We start from the raw sequence: 17,425 nt of genomic DNA on the forward strand, positions 1-17,425 counted from the left end.
TATATTTTGTGGTACAAGTTGGTTAAGTATGAGGAGCTCTAAGACTTTATTGAGTGTTTTCTTAAGGTTAGATTTCAGATTTAATTGCTGATATATGGTAAAGTATTGTTTTTAATCGGCGAGAATGTGATTGAAAGACACAGGAACGTGAAAATTTCGATTGAGGGCATCAGATAGTCGCAATTTTGGTATGGTTAATTAATATAGAGCATTCTTATTGTCTTCTATTCAAAACATTCAGCTTTGGGGCTGTCAATGACAGTTTTCTATTCATAATTTCAAAACAAAGAATTAAAAGATTCTAGACTTTACCCTTAACTGTAACGAGAACTACTCAATGAACAAATTATAAGATCAGATTGTGTTATTAACACATATCATGTTAACGATATTTTATAAGAACAAGAATATTTTTTGTGTAATTTTGAGAATGCATGAATAATTTGCATTCTTATACCCATAAAATCACTTCTTGATGTAACTTAATACATACCAAGTTATTTGGATCCTTTTTATATCCTTTATATTCGTATTAACACTGTATAATTGATTATTCATGAGAAAGATGAGGATATTTTCAAATTTTATGTTGTGAAATTTGAGATTTTATAATGAAATATCGGTCATAATTCACTAAAATTTATGATACATTCCTTACTATAATAATTCGTATTAAAAACCAAATTGAAGTTTTTTATACAGAAGCCTCGTACACGTGAATATTGACCCTTGTCATATTAAAAACTGTATTGCGTATTCATGGAAAGAACAAGAATATTTGCAAACAGATTTTTTAAATAACACGTTTATAATTTTCATTTGTATACGTAAAGATCTTACCTGTTGTAAACGAACAGATACTTTGAATAAATCATTGGCGGAGTAAATAGATTTTTTTAATTGATATATATATATATATATATATATATATATATATATATATATATATATATATATATAACGTCTATTCTTGATGACGGTGTATTTTGATATTTATAAAATAATGAATTATTTGAGAGACATATAATACTTGAAATGCAAAACAACACAACATGAATAAACAACAAAATGAATAAAAAGCTACCTTGATTTACCTTTTACTGTGGTAACATTACCTGCCGCTACAGCGTTCTTCTGCGCTATATGAGTCTGGTAATGTTTAGCCAGGTGAGCCTTTTGCCTAAAACTCTTACCACATAGACTACACGCAAAGGGTTTTTCGCCCGTGTGCGTTCTGATGTGAACATTGACAGAATATTTATCTTTGAAACCCTTAGAACAAATATTACAATAATGTAAAGACCTTTCCTTTCTCACTACGTTGTTTGGAGTAACACTTTGAACAGTTGCTTGCGATTTACTACCGCTGTTTTGTCTTTTATACTTCTTAGTAGGCTTCGTACTCAATACCGTCGGTGTGGTGGTTTGAATCGGCGTATTTATATACAACAGCCCTATTTGTTCACCTCCAACAGAAGTAATACTATTTTCGCCCGAAGTATCCAGCTGGCAATATTGGTGAACGGATTCAGCGACTTCGTTTTCGATTCTCTTCAATTTTTCGAAGTCTTCGGGATACGAGTGGTCCAATTGGCTCAGAAGGAGATCGTCGACGTTCTGGGAGTTGGTTGAGTTCTCAGTTTCTCGAACCACTTTACCTACAATATGCTCTTCAAAAATTATTTTTCCATTGGCGTCTATTCCAGCTACTATGGTGGGTATCTTATCTTGCTGGTCGTCTTTGAGAAATACTGTTTCGGTTTTCGATGGGGGTGTGGATAGAACTTTCCTTAGTTCTACGTTGTTATTATCGTTTTGGGGGGATTTTTGTTGTAGGGGTTTGAAAGTACCGTTATATCGTATATACGCTTTTCCTTGAAGGGCGCTCCTCAGGAGAGAATCAGGTGATTCTTTTTCATTATTATTATTATTGTTCGATACTTTCCAATCGTTGTTGTTATTTTCGAAACTATCTTGGGATTCTAACATGGGACTACCGACTATAAGAGCGTTGGTTATTTCATCTTTGTTTTCATCGTAAGTGTACGTTTCGGATTTAATGAGACCATCTGTATTCGTTGTAACGTTATTTTCGTTGAAATTATTATAATTGTTTATTTGACCGCTAGGCATAACACTTAGTATTGAATCTATATCAATTCCAACTTGCAATTGTTCCATAGAACTTGGACTCGACATTGATTCATCCTCTTTCGGTAAACGGTACCACGTAGCACTTTGGTCAACTCCATTTAATACTGTCAGGGTGTAAATTTGTTCATCAGTGTTATTAGTCTTTTCTGGACTTAATTGTTCCACCTCGTTCGTAGTGGACATCCAACAATATTTATTTAAATCTTCTAACAAGGCGGTTTCTATTTTAACAGTGTCTTTTACGTTCCATAAAGTCGGTTCGAAGCCATCGTTCAAACTATCTGGTAATTCGGTTATTAACATTGTGTTATTGTTAGTTTCTTTAGAATCTTCTAAACTTTCTAAAAACGGGTTTATGTTACGCATTTGTTTCGAAAATTGTTGAATGCACTGATTATCGTTCGAGTCGGAAGGCACAACGAAATCGAAAAAGTCCGTTTTTATTTCTTCACTAGTTAATGTCCCTGTTAAATCCATTATCACAGTTTCCTTGAGTTCCATCAATTATTTTTGATTACACTAAATGTATCTTCTTAGTATTCGTTGCTTGTCTTAAAACGGGATATTTGATCTGAAACAAGAGAAAAAAAATTAATATCCTTCAAAATTGATATTACGTAATCCAGTTATTATTATTCTGTTTATTATCAACAAAGTTAACCAATGATATTGATGTAATCAATTTTTTTCAATGAATACATTGCTGATAATAAAATTAGGAACTCCCCGTAATTTGAGATTTTCGTTTTTTTGGTTTTTTATTCGGTTCCTAATTAATTGCTTGAGTAAACAAAAAGTTTCTGTCGTTTTGATAAGCGTTTGACAAAAAAGTGCCCATCACTTAAATTCCTAAAAATAATTATCAGCATATTTTTTTGGTTCTGTCTATTGTTTGTGTAGTATTGTCATTGTCGTCGGTGTATTACAATGGGCATCATTGGTGTAAGTCTTTTGAACGTGTAATGAGTATAGCAGTGATACGAAGAGACTGATTTACTAACACGAAGAACTGGTTAAGAACGAGGTAGGTCTACAACAGCTAGAGACAAGCACTTGTTTGTAGTGTTTTGAAAAACCGAACGTTCAGGGCAGTTTCCTTTACAAATTTTCTCCAAGAAATGGAAAATGTGAACATAAGTGAGTGGATTGCTGATTATGTCTTACGGGCTCAGATAAGCATGTAATAGTGTGGTGATAAGGCGAGAAATGTGCTCAAGCGTTCATTGCCCAGTAACTTCCAATTGTTGGAGGATCAGTTTAGCTATGGGAAGGTTTATCTTTTCATGTTCGCACGGAGTTAGTCTTTATCGAGAATGGGACGTTGACTGTATGCAGGTACCTAAAAAAGGTTCTAGGTTCTACGTTGTACTGTACATGAATATTCTTGGAGACGACGCAACAGCCTCACACTGCATGGATAGTTACCCAGTATCTTGACTGGTTCAATTCACGCAATTTGTCTGGCCTGTTCGCTCGCGGTCCAGACTTAATTTTCATTTAATACATTGCGGATGAGATGGTGAAAAGTTTACGGAGACATGTGCTGGCTCCTGGAAATTCTAGTAAGCTTCGTGATATAATGGTGTGGAAGTTTCGACAACAGAAACTTCTTTTTTATTCAAGTAAACAGTCAGCAACCTTTGTTACAATCGAAAAAAATCAGAGACGTATAAAAAAATTTTAAAATAACTTCAAATTTTATGCTTGGCACAATCTTTAGGAGAAATTATAATAAAAAGTTTTTTTTGTTGTGAACATATCTATAGTTCAAATTTTGAAGGCTTTAGAATATTTTCTTTCATATAAGAATTGAGTTTATTCAATGGATATTATCGAATATTCCACCCTTTTCCAATTGAATCATTTAGTGTCATCAAGAGTGCCAAAGTATACAAAATGCCAAATCAAATTAAATGAAAATTTTATTAGAAACTTCAATCTAAACAGAAACAGACTAGTTTGAATGAAGTCTATATATAATAATCATTTTATTTTTCAAAAACTAACGCATCATGAAGTCGATTTCTGTTCCTCAACTTTCTTCTATGCTTACTTTTTATATACACACACATTTTGTTGCTTGATATTAAGCCTTCAACATTTGACACTTCATAATATCTTACGTTTATGATTAATCTTACTTAGATACTTTTCCTCTCCACTAAATTCGATTAATTATCTTTTGATTAAGAAAAAAATATTTCACGATAAACAAAAATGGCATACAATTAAGCCTAATCAAGTTTGAATATAAAAAATGCTGTCAATTCAAATATTCTTGGTTTGTTATCAAATTAAAATTCAGTGTCTAGTAAACAAAAATCAAAACATTTCGAATTGTTTCCAAAAATTCTATTAATTACGTTATGCAGAAGTTAAAGCTAAGAAAGCTTTTGTGTTTTATAGTTGAATAGTAGAGCTAAATATTAGTGTATAATAGTGAAAAATAATGGAAATTTGTCTGTCTCAGATTGTTATTTTACCAATTAAATTTATTTAATTGACGTATTGAAAAAGAATGTTCAGAAAACTCATTTTTATTCGGTTTTACTATTTTTATAACTTTTTATGTTTAGAATAAATTATCCATCTTGGAAGGTTATTTTCTTCTGCTTTTATCACCTGAAAGCATGCATTTCTCCTATATAATTAAATTTAATAAATCACTGTATGAAATATTAGCAGCTTTAATATATAAAAGTGCCAAGTCCACTAGAATTCTAATGCATCAAAAATTAACGGTACATTTATCAATATAATTAATTTCACAAAACATTAAACGAGATATTTCTGCTTTTAACTGTTATTATTTTGAGTAATTATCTGAGGCATGTGAAATTTTTCTTTGAGAATACACCGAAAGTATTTAAAAAAATTCCGCATGCTAAGTGGCATTTCATATCTCTCATCGACATTTTTAAAACCACCTGTATACCTTGCATGTTTCGGCATCATATTAGAGTAGATTCAATTAAAATTCCTCCCATGAAACATTAAACTGGGCTCGTTTCTTTTAATAAATTGAGATACGGGTTAGATATATTATTTATCTAATAGTAGCTGAAGTGATTGTGGGTATTAAAAATTACACAAATCCTGACACATGTTTAAAACGTTTTCAGACCCCCTGTGTACACGAATTTTGTTTGATCGTTATTTTGCGTGCCACACGTTGTGTATTATCTACTTGAACTTAATGTGGAAAGTTAGACCGTATCTGTCCAAACCGAGTTTATAAGAAAGTACGACTTTTTCTAGTGCATTAGATTCTAGAGGTGGACGCATTCCTCGAGATTCAGTTATTTTATAACAAAAATATCTTTTATACAATAGTTATTGTATGCTAAGGACTGAAAGTGCTGCTTTGTTGGACTCGTCCAACAAAGTAGTATATGAGCCGAGGTATACACAACATTTTTTAGACGACGCATAAGATTCAAAACTTTTTCAATTACACTGAGGAAAGAAACTAAATAATAGAGAATTATAAACATTTTATTTATTGAACAATATAATGTACTTAATGATATTTGCATTGTCAATATTAATTTATTAATTATTTGCAAAAAGCAACGTTGATTGTACCTCCAAGAACAATTATTAATATTTATTGGATTGGATGCAGATGGAATATGTATATCTCTACTAGATGTTGATGGAATTTCTGTAGGTGTGTTTGTGATTTCGATACAATTTGTAGGTGTAGAAATATAAGCGAGCACTACGTTTTCTGTTGGGTTTTTCGCCTCTTTCTTGTGACACCACTTCATAAAGAGCTCGTACTGTTTTTCATACCTTGCACGAGATTTATCCGGCAACGAATTATGAACGGCCGCATTGCTTTCTTCGGTGAGATCAGGAGGCGTGGATTCGAGTAACTCTTCATCGCTGATATTTTCTTTTTCATCATCATTCACTGTTATTCATTAATTTAGACAAAACAGGTAAAACAAATAATTTCAGAAAATTAAGAATTTAAGGTTATTCAAAATCATCCAAGTGAAACTGTCAACTGTCAACATTGAAGTGGCTAGAGTCACATTTAAGGAAGTTAAAGTTTTTTACTCCAGAGCGTCCTGAAAGTGTTTTGCAGTACGGAACTGTCACTTTTACTACATGGAACACTCAAAACGTAACTTTCGGTATGTAAGTGAATACAGAACGAATAACTTTCAGATGGCGTTGTTTAATAAAATTTTTATACCATAAATAAAGTCATTAATTCTTCTCATATAATTCTCACATCATATGAATTAACATCAAAATTCAAATTGTATAACAATATGACTATTAATCGTACTAGATAATGTCTGAAATTATCATGTGACCTAGATAAATAAGTAGAGGAATTTCAATGCCAAGACAGTTATATAGGTTATATGTTCCAGCAAGAGACCCAGCAGTCAAAGCGTAATGAAACCTTCTCAACCCCTAAGTCAGGCCTTGAATATATGCTGAAGAGCAGAAAATGTGGTGCGTTTTGAGAGCAATTCAACAAATTTACAGGCAAGAGAAGCGTCGACTTAATACTAACAGACAATTATTATTAAAACTATAACCGCCACGGAATCGTCCATACTAATGAAAACATCCCAATACATTCACCCTTCACAATCGGTTTGTTGAGATGGGAGAATCTCCGCTTTTAGACGGGACCGTATTGAAGAACCTGCCTGAAATGGTTTTCCTTAACATATGCAGCCTATTCAATGAGCATTGTTATACTTTCCTTGTAAAGTCATTAGACGTTTGATCAAGGAAAGAATCTAGGACATCTGCACCGAGCAATACAATTCCAACTTTCATATTCAGATTCAGACTCGAATACTCATGCTATAAAGCTATAACCAATCTTCACACTATCGTAACCCAAGCAGTTAACTACTTAAAACATTATGTAGCCGATATTTTCATGGATGTCCAGATAGCTTTCGATTATGTCGGCACGCTGGACTTGTTAGAAATTTATATATTCATAGCTTACTGACCATTTGATAAGTGTCAGAATCGATTATTGTTTATCTCAATAATTAACTTTCTTGATTAGTGTCCTACAATTCTCAAAAAATCTCGAGCATGAGACTTGTTCTCTGTGGAGAATAAAAATGGCGAGCTCATAAGGGAAAATCCTGAAGAAGGTTAAAGAAATAAAGTAAACATCAGTCATATTCATTTAACAATTTAAAGATGTTTCACTCTCTATTTTCAAGTAATTATTTGTTTTTTCGTTATCATATTTCTCCTCTTTACATAAAAACCAATTAGTCACTTGTATCTCTTTTTACTCCATAGAAATAAATAAAATAACTATTATATATCATCACTCTGCTCTTACCAAAATATTTATTAGTCAAGCGTTTCCTTATAAACAATTTATGGTCAAAAATACGAAGCAAACTCTTGAAGTAGGTCGCCTTCATTCTATTTGAAATTACAGCATTCGAAGAACCAAAATTGGAGTTTATTGATATTGTAATTAATATTGGATTTATCCAAATAAGGGGAAACATACAATCAAGAAAATAATTGATCACCAATGGTAAATGATATTCGTGATTATAATCATAAAAATTAAAAACCGCCACATAGAGAGTCCTCTAAAAACACATAGTATTGAGTGACCAGTCTATGCTTGAATGGAAATGCCACTTGTTGTAGAAGATATAATTTTTCCTTGCAGTGCAGTGGGACATAATTTTTTGAATAAATTCAAAACTTCTGCATGTTTTGTTTTTCCTTTTATTATTCCCTGGGTACATTAGATTGAATTAGATACATATATATGAAACAACGACCTCTTTTGCATATTGTGTGCCTTATTAGAGCTGATCTCGACGCTGTATGATCTTTCGCTCAACCACTTACACGGATCTAGTTACCTATATATTTATATTAAACTAAATAATCTGGGATGGCTTTGAGGAGGATACATTTTCGCTGATACAAGTTTCTTATCTAAAGCATCTTCTGCATCGGCTGTACACTATGGGATCCTCAATTTCTTCCTCTTCCCCACAAAATCTGAAATTATTAAGTACTTCTAGTCCTAATCTCGTCAGATATTTGTTGATTCGATTCCGTCCTGTAAGTCAGTTAGAAGATTCGAAAGTTATGATAGCGTTGCTTTCTAACAACATCAAACAAAACTTATAAAAAACTAGGCAAAAGCTAATCGTCCAATCTTCATCCAAGAGTGATCGATACTCGTACATTTGGGTTTTTGTCTAAATAAAACAAACTCTTGAAGTAGGTCGTCTTCATTCTATTTGAAAGACCGATGGTGGAGCTTTTTCTTACCGTATCCCAGATCAAATCTCATAACTGTCGAGATTATCCATTTACTGTATCAATGGCTGGAGGTCGACTGAGATGTCGCATGCTTCGACACCAAAATATACTTAATTACTGCATGCCTAGCGGTCTCAGGTGAAAACATTATGATTTTTTTGAATATATAATACATACAATGGATTTGCTCTTCCTAAGATAGTAACCGTGGATCAATCAAATCGAGCAGCTTTGTATTATTCAAGGTACCACATTGTATTAACCGATAAATAATATTCGATTCGCCGACGACATCGTTTTAATTACAGATCGTATCGATGAAGTTAAGGAGATGCTACGACGAGATCTTCGTCTTCTATTCCATACGCTCCCAGGTGTAGCGCTTTGGAGTTTCTCAGTGTTTCACACTTCGAGATAATGTGGATAGAGGTCTCGTCATCTGTGCAACAAAATCTGCACGCCGCATTATCTACTAGGTCTAGCGTCTTCAGGTGTTTTTTGAGGTGACAGTGCCCTGATAGTATTCGTAGATTGTTCTTACTTGTTGATATATTCCCCAGATCTACTCTAGTTATAGTTTCTCAGAAAAGTCTTTGTTTATCTCAGCCCTTGCAGGTTGTCCCAATAAGTGGTTTTTTACAAACGGTTTTCATGATCAATTTCGTTATAAGCGAAGACATATCGCTAAATGGTAACTTCATAAAGGAAGCCTGTTCGTATAAATATTTAAGACAAAAAATCCGCATCGGTATAGACAATTGAACTTGTGACATAAAACGTAGAATCAAATATCCCAATATGCCTGAAAAGGAAGGTTATTACCAGTACTACTTATGGAGAAGAAACCTTCATGTTAACCAAACATTCAGTGAACGAAATTCGCCTTGCACAGAGGAAAAAAGATCGATGGTGGGCCTTTTTCTTAGAGACAAAGATGCGAATAACCTACTGCGGTAAATATCAGGTAGAACTGATGCAATGGAACGAATTACAAAGGAACTAGGCTGCCCACATATAAGCGCCGGGCAAAAAAGATTTTACATCTTAGTAGGGAACGTTAACTAACAATATGGTCCGACGATATTAAGAGAAAGCAATCAAACTGGCTAAATATCGTACATAAACGACACATATGATGATAAATTATATATCTATTACCAGTGATTACCGAAAACGATACTAAAGCGTCGTTGGAGAGCGACGTCATTGAAAGCAGCCAAGGGAATATGGAATCATGTAAGATCGTTTCAAAATTGGTTTTTTTATGTTTTCGCCACTTTCTCGGCTAAGAGCTCATCGTCCTCTACAATTCCACTTTTGTTTTGGTATGCTTTGGACGTGATCGTACCATTGCAGTGCTCTGTTTCCTACTTTGATGGTTATTGAACATTCTACTTCCATTCGTTGCCATGTTTCTGCAATTTCTGTTCTGTCTGTTTTTATGACGTGTAGATACCTTAACATATAATCCAATTCGATCGTTCTTATTTAGTTTCTTATTGTTGTTGTCATTGGCCATACTGCCGCATATAAGGTGAAAGAATCTTCCTTTGTTTTATTAAGTCACAGCGTTGTTCCATAGCAGTTCATGGAGTGTTTTTTTACTTGTTTTCCTCGTACTATTTTGTGCTAATTTTAATTTAAACGGAAAATCTGTGTATTCAGTTGGGGTTGATGTTCGTCCCTTGGAACATTAAGAGAGTCTATTGAGAATATAACTGTTAGATATTCGTCGAATAAGGAGAGATTTGTAGTTAATTTAGTTAATCATATATCTCTAGGGACATGTAGCACAAAGAAACCGCACAATTTCTTATGTAAGTCGATCATGTGGTGAAATCAATTGATCTAATATGATTTCTCTGTCGGTTTTTATTTGAAATGATTTAGACAATTATAGGTTATGAGAATAATGTATAGGGAAAACAGGTTTTTAATGTTTGTGTAACTAATTTCAAAAGAATAAATTGATTCGACGAAAGAATGGTTGCGGTTGACCCAAGAAAAAAATGGCACACGTATATTTAAGGTTCTTTCCGAAATTTTTCACTTTCTATATTTAATTTCTTGAATACATTTCTTTGATTTTAGATTTATTCTAATTAATTCATTTAGAAGAATTGTCATTCTCAGATAATTTTTTGATAAGGCTGAAATTCAGGAAGTCTCTGTTTTTTTCTGTACTATAGTCTGTTTTTACTAACGAAATATTTATAATGATACTGAAATTTCTATCCATACTTTGACATCACTTGAAGACTTGGTTGAGAGAAAAGTTTTGTATAAATTATTGTAATGTCTTGTATTGTCGACCAGCAACCCCAAGTGGGAAATTTGTGGTGAAACTAAAATTATTAAAGTTTTTGACATACTAGAGTCGAAACGGTCGGTTTAGGTGTGCTAGGTCCGTTCAGGGTGTCGTGTCAGCGCTGGTTTTCGCATCGCTCTTTATTGTACTAACCTCAACTATAAGTGACCCATAACTATGTATTGAAGGTGTCGGTTTCCAATGTTCACTTTGTTTATTACATAATCATACAAAAAGAAAACTTCAATATTCGAAATATAGCCCATCGTATACTATGGTTTAAACCGAATGTTCAGCAAGACTTTGCTTAAACCCTTCCTTGGAATTAGATGCAAAACATTGTTGCACAGAAATTTCAAAGTCTCCGTTCAATTAAACATTTTTTCTAGGCCATAACTTCCCATGGATAAGAAAAAAAGAGTAATCTGACGTAACGCCTGAGGTCCGGGGATTAAATGCTGGATTTGGTTGGAGCTCAATACCACCAAGTTGTACGATCTCATTTCACGTAAATTTCACATTATGTGGTTTAGATAAGAAAATTTATATAGTTAGAATGCACCAAATATTCGTTATACCATTTTGTTTTTGTTCAGGGAGCTCAAGTTTACACCGTTTCATGTATTTAAACTTTCAATATACCATTATATTAGGTAGACTGAAAAATTCGTAAGCTGATAAATAGATGGTGCTACTAGTATTAAATCTATTGATTTTCAATTAACCCTAACCTTAAAAAAACACGTCTCGTACTATTGATGTGTTACAGTATTTTAAGTAAAGCAACATTTGTTAGTTAAAATTAAATAATGGATAGGAAATTCGTGAATTAATAAAGCGTTGATATTGAAGCGAAAGTTTGGCTTGATAAACATTATTTAGACTTCGTTACACGAAAATCAAACGTTGAGTAGCCCGTGTGCCAACGCAGTCGATGCTCGAAAAAGGCTTTTACCGAAAAAAACATAATAAAGTTCAGGAAGAAATCGCGGCAAAATAGCTCCATTTTAAGAAGAAGCATCAAGATAATGCTTCGTGTCACAATAACATCAATGAAAACGATGGCGAAATAGCATGAATTGGGCGTTGAATTGCTTCCGCATTCACCGTATTCTCCAGATGTGACCCCTGGTCTCAGTCCTCAAGAGTATGAGGCTAAATAAAGACAAATCGTATCGCTAAAAAAGACCTCTATAAGCGTTACATCGCCCTCGAAGCAACTATATTGAATAATAAAATAAAATTTTATAAAAAAAGAGGATTTTTTTATGCTAATCTACGTACTTTCAAGCTTGACTATTACAACAAATGTGACTATTATATAAGTATTGAATGTCTCCACCAAATGTATATTTTCAATAAGTGTGTTATTTGAGGGAATATAATATTTTATTCTAGTCATAAAATGCACGAACTCTTTTCATTTCTATTTAAAAAGAAAGTTGAAATTTTCGTTTTTAGTTGATATCCCTGTATAGATAAGTTATTAAATATTATTTGAATAGATATAGCATCTCAAGCTATACTAAGTTTTTTCTAACATTTAATGAGTATATATAGTGAGCTCGAGTTTACGACGTTTCATGAATTTTTTTAAGAATCTATTCTTTTTGCCTCTGGCTCGTAAAACAGAAAGTTAAAATATACATAACGAAAGAATGTGAATATTACATATCGAATGTCTCTACAAAATGTACATTTTCAATAAGAATATTGTTTGGTCAAATATAAAGTTTTCATTCTTAGAACTATTGTCCAATAAAATCTCTTTGAGAGAGAAAGAGAGAAATGCTTTATTGTCAAAAAATTGTAACAATTTGTAGAAAAAAGCTTGTAAAAACTAAAAAACAAACATAAAAATACCTAAATAAAGATACAAATAAAATAAAATTTCAATATACAGAATAATACCACAATGAGTAACAAAATCGTATATAAGTCCATAGCAAAAATTAAACCAGTATGCAGCATGTCCGGAATTGAATATTATTACAGTCGAAGGCACTTTCCAGTAAATATGTCTTAAAATTATTGCAAAATGCGAGGAAAGATAATATCGATTTGATTTCAAATGGCAACTGATTGTGCATTTTTTTGTATTGTAAAATATTGAGCCCTTATCTAATTCTGAACGTGGAGTAGGTAGGTGTAGGTCGTGTTCCGCGTTCCTAAGTGGATAACGATATCAATGGTGGTGTTATTCAATAAAAAAGGCTGCAATGTATTTTTCTATGACAAAACTTTAGTTTTGATACCATCCCACCATGATTTAAGGGTGATTAGGTCACTAGATTTGGTCCTATGAAGTGCTGTAAGATCAGGGTTGCTCCAAGAGAAACAGAAGACAAAATGGGACCTAGTACTGGGGCACTCCACATTCTATTAGCTTGCAAGATGACAGAAAACCCAGGAACTTTTTTCAATTTTATTAAAAGAAGAAAGTGGAATGTATTTTTTGTTTGACATCCTTGTAAATAGAAGTTATTAAATGCCATTTAAATAAATATAACAGCTCAAGATATAGTAGTTTTTTCAAACATTTATTAAGAATGTATCAAAGACCGTTGGATGCTATATTTACTGTTATATTTAATAGTTGACTACCGAATAAAGTTACCCAATTAACTCTTAGGCATATTAAAATGAAATTAAATTGTTAGAGTGAAAACTTTGTGTGTTAGCCTTGGTCAGTTTTTTATTCTCTAATGGATCTATAAAAAAAACTTGTACAACTCGAATCACATCAATAATTGTGCCAAAGAGCAAAAAAGTAGAAATTTGTATATTTTTTTAGAAGTAGAAGTTGTTATTAATAAAATTAATTATGTCTGAATAAATTTATTGCTCTTAATATAAGAAAGTATTATGGAAGACAGATTGGTTTTAAAATTATATCAATGATTATAGATATGAGCTGGAATTTAGAGTTCATAATTTTTTTTAGATGGAATTGAATAAACTTTTTTAGTTATATGCTTCATTATTCCACCTGATGAAAAATTCACGTTCCAAAATCTACCTTAGAAGTAGGGTTCGAAAAATTTAAAACAACAAAAAAAATAAACATTCTCTCAAGCAAAATTTTGGCCATCTAAAGATTCGGATCAAACTCACGGTTTTGTTCCAATGTTTGATGTGTGATAAATGATAATGGGAAAATACTGATTATTAATTTCTATCGGAGACCTCATCTATATTTAATTAAAGTATTTCATCAATATCTTCAGTTACTGCTAGCGTTATTTTATAAACCATCAACTTGACATATTTTCCAAACAGAGGGAACTTTATGCAAATTGCAATTTCTCCCGAATGTGAAATTTACAATGATAGGAGCTTTAGGTATTAGTGAGATAATCTAGAATTTGGAATATATCAAATCAATAAACAACACGGTAATCAATCTTTGACACTAAATTTCATTCTAACGCATATTCAATATTTCATTGGCCGTGGGAATATATTAAGAAAAAAGAAGAGTTTGATTAATGGCCACTCTTGCGGCTTAATAAACAAAAAATGCCATTCGACATACAACAGCAGCTGAAAATATCTCTCGCAATTATTAACTAAATTATGGCGAATTACAAAAACAAGTAACCATTAAAAATCGTCCACCTGATTTCGAAAGGTAATTTGAAGAGTTTTGAAGAGTCGAATATAACAATATTTTATTTTAATTATTGTGGACATAAAAATTAATTCCTCTGCGTTAAATTTAAATTAAAAAGTAATAGAACTTTTGACAGTGCAATTAAAAAACGACTAGACAAACAAATTAAATGTCAAAAAAAAACAATAAATAGTTACAGAAACGTGAAATCAACATTCAAACGGTAAGTCCATTGTTGTTGTCTTGTGTTTGACAAAGTACGAGGTAGGTAGCTCCAGCACCTTTCTCCAAACTCAAGACTCCAATAGATACCCTATTAGTTGAGAACGCAGGAGCGAGAACTCTCTCCGTGAACACATCGGCAAGTTGATGATGACTTGAAAGGTGGTCTAGCTTGATCTGCTCATTCATGATAGATAGATAGATAGATCTTTCGACAGTTAAATTAAAAACAGCTACACATAAAAATTTAACGTCAATGTACAAAAAAAAAAATAAATCGTTACAGTAACGTTTCCGTGAAATCAATATTCAAACGGTAAGTCCATTGTTGTTGTCTTATGTTTGACAAAGTATCAGAGAGGTAGCTCCAACATTCCAATGAGTGAAATGGGTCAATTTTGAGAAAACGATAAAATACGTGCTTTTACGAAACCACTTTTAGGAATAAAAGTTCGCTGTTGAAATATACAGCTGAATGTACAGTGTAGTTTAATATTATATAAAATCAAAACGTTGTACATTATATTGACAATTGACAATTGACAATCTGGACAACTGACATGTATCGAAATATAATGAATAAATTTAATTTTGTGATTGTTAAGTTTAAAATAGAAACAAATCAAGTATTAGTTCGGTTCGATTGTATATTGTGTAATGTAATTTCATTTGACAAGTATTTCATCCTCATATTTTGTTACTTTTATACGTTCTTGCTTGCTTTCTTGGTTCAGCCATAAATGCTCGAATGGATCCATACGAAGAAATCAAGATCAGAATTGAAATGTCTCGAAAGGCATTTGTCAAGTACTCCTCAATGTTTTCAAATATAAATCTAAGCTTCCACGTCAGAATAGGATTCATGGAATGTTATGTGTGGTCAATACTGCTGTTACGGAGTGGAAACTTGGACCTTGAAAGCTCAAATGATCTAAAAACTTGACGCATTTAGATGTGGCTCTATAAACGCATCCTAAAGATATTCTGGACTGACAGAATCACCAACTACGAGGTACTAAGACGTATTGGTCGCAAAAGAAAACAGTTGACAATTATTAAGACAAGAAAAACGTTTTACATAGAACACGCAACGACAAATACCTAATGCTGGCTCCGTAAAAAACGTGGTTGCCAAACTTCAATGAAAAGACGGCACGAGAAGAAGATGATGAACTATTTTATTAACCTTGAGTTTAAAAAAAAGATTATCCAACTTGATTTGTATATAATGAAAAATACAGGCAGATTATTCCCAAAAATGGTGTCATTACACGCTCATAGATAGGTATACTTGTTCCTACATAGCCGCTCCGGGTTATCACGCACACACATGTTCGGTTTAATACCATAACATTAAGAACTTGAAGTAAATCAAGTGCCTCTTGGACTAATTTGCTACAGGTACCGCGCTGGTTTAATCCGGCACTGCGTACAAGCTAACGTGTTTAAGAAATTTTTATAATTCTTCAAAATAAGGACATAAACAATGTATTCCATCCTCCAAAATACTGATAACAAGAGAGCTTTGATAGAAATCAGCTGGTTCATTCTTTTTTCAAAATACTACTTTATCTCTACTGGAAATTAAACAATGAAAAGCAAATATTTCGTGTAAACAAAATCTCCGTCCAATTATGAAATGTTAACAAATTAATTACTGTCGAACTTATTCAAACAACTCGTGCTCGAAAAGTCTTAACGCATTAACAAATATAACAGTTCACCAAATATCAACAACCAAAGCAAACAGCGTTCACAAAATGTCTGTATTAACAAGTTGAACGCCAGTAGCTGATTATTATGATAATGTTCGTGACACACTAGTTTTTGAATAACATTTAAGCAGGTTTCTACAAAAGGTAGCTTCTAAAATAACGCTAGGAGAGTTCAGTATCTAGAATCTATTTTCTATGAAGATGACGCCCAGTAAACTTCATAAAAAACCAGGAAGAACATTAAATGTATTAAAAAAAAATTATTCGTCATTTGGATATATCGTTAATAAAAAATGTATTTTAACAAAATAAAGTTATATCTATAGATTCGGGTTCAAAATGTCCGACGTTGTCCGATGCCTAATTGTCACTCTTTCCTGTCATTTAGCGTTCTTATTTCGTACACTTATTGATTTTCATATTCAATTCATTCATTATAATCTTGGTCTTCTCTTCTTTCTATTCTTCTAAGGGATCCACACCGAATCTACTTGTCACTAACATCTACTATTTTCTCAATGGGCCCTTATTACAGCTTGCATTACGCTTGGGTATTATAGTAACTCAATTTTCAACATCGAGTTGGTCCAACTGGTCCTATATTGCCTCGCCAGTCAGATCTTTTATCCGAATTTGAATTCATCTTCTCAGTGTATCGTATAAATGTGCTATTGAATTGAGATCGTGTATGGTTATTTCATACAAACAATCCCGGCGTGTTTTAAATATTTATTGACTATTCTAGCACGGTTAGGATGGGCGTTGTCATTTACATATGCTTATCTAAAATGGTTTTATGTACCTTGCTCCATTCATAGAGACTCTCTCCACAAGAACCAAGTCCGTGTGGACCTCGGAAAAACCCCAAATCACAACTGAAGCAAAACGTCTTTTATCATTTGATAAGCTTTCTTTGTAAAAGCCTGCTATATTCAATGGAGAGCAGGTTATATGGAACTGGTTTTCTGGATGATGAAGTCTCATAAAATCGTAAACTTTTGGCCAAATCTTACACGTGGGCTACGACTACTTTATTTAACTAAATCCACAGTCACATTCGTTGGTGTTAAAGCGGTTAACATGTTCTGTTACTAGAATCAACATGGTATCTAATTCATTTCTTTT

The 17,425-nt window shown here is 32.7% G+C and overlaps 1 protein-coding gene across 1 annotated transcript in view; it reads right to left on the bottom strand.

The window, feature by feature from the left end:
• Nucleotides 1-1,030: 1,030 nt before the first annotated feature.
• LOC130898558 (uncharacterized) overlaps nucleotides 1,031-17,425 on the bottom strand; it is a 50,230-nt gene continuing 33,835 nt past the window's right edge. The window contains exon 2 of the mRNA XM_057807942.1: nucleotides 1,031-2,725. Coding sequence (XP_057663925.1) covers nucleotides 1,081-2,655 — 1,575 coding nt within the window. The 5' untranslated portion in view covers nucleotides 2,656-2,725 and the 3' untranslated portion in view covers nucleotides 1,031-1,080. The remainder of the gene's footprint in view (nucleotides 2,726-17,425) is intronic.

Source organism: Diorhabda carinulata, chromosome 10, assembly GCF_026250575.1.
Source record: "Diorhabda carinulata isolate Delta chromosome 10, icDioCari1.1, whole genome shotgun sequence".
In the NCBI taxonomy this organism is placed as follows: domain Eukaryota; kingdom Metazoa; phylum Arthropoda; class Insecta; order Coleoptera; family Chrysomelidae; genus Diorhabda; species Diorhabda carinulata.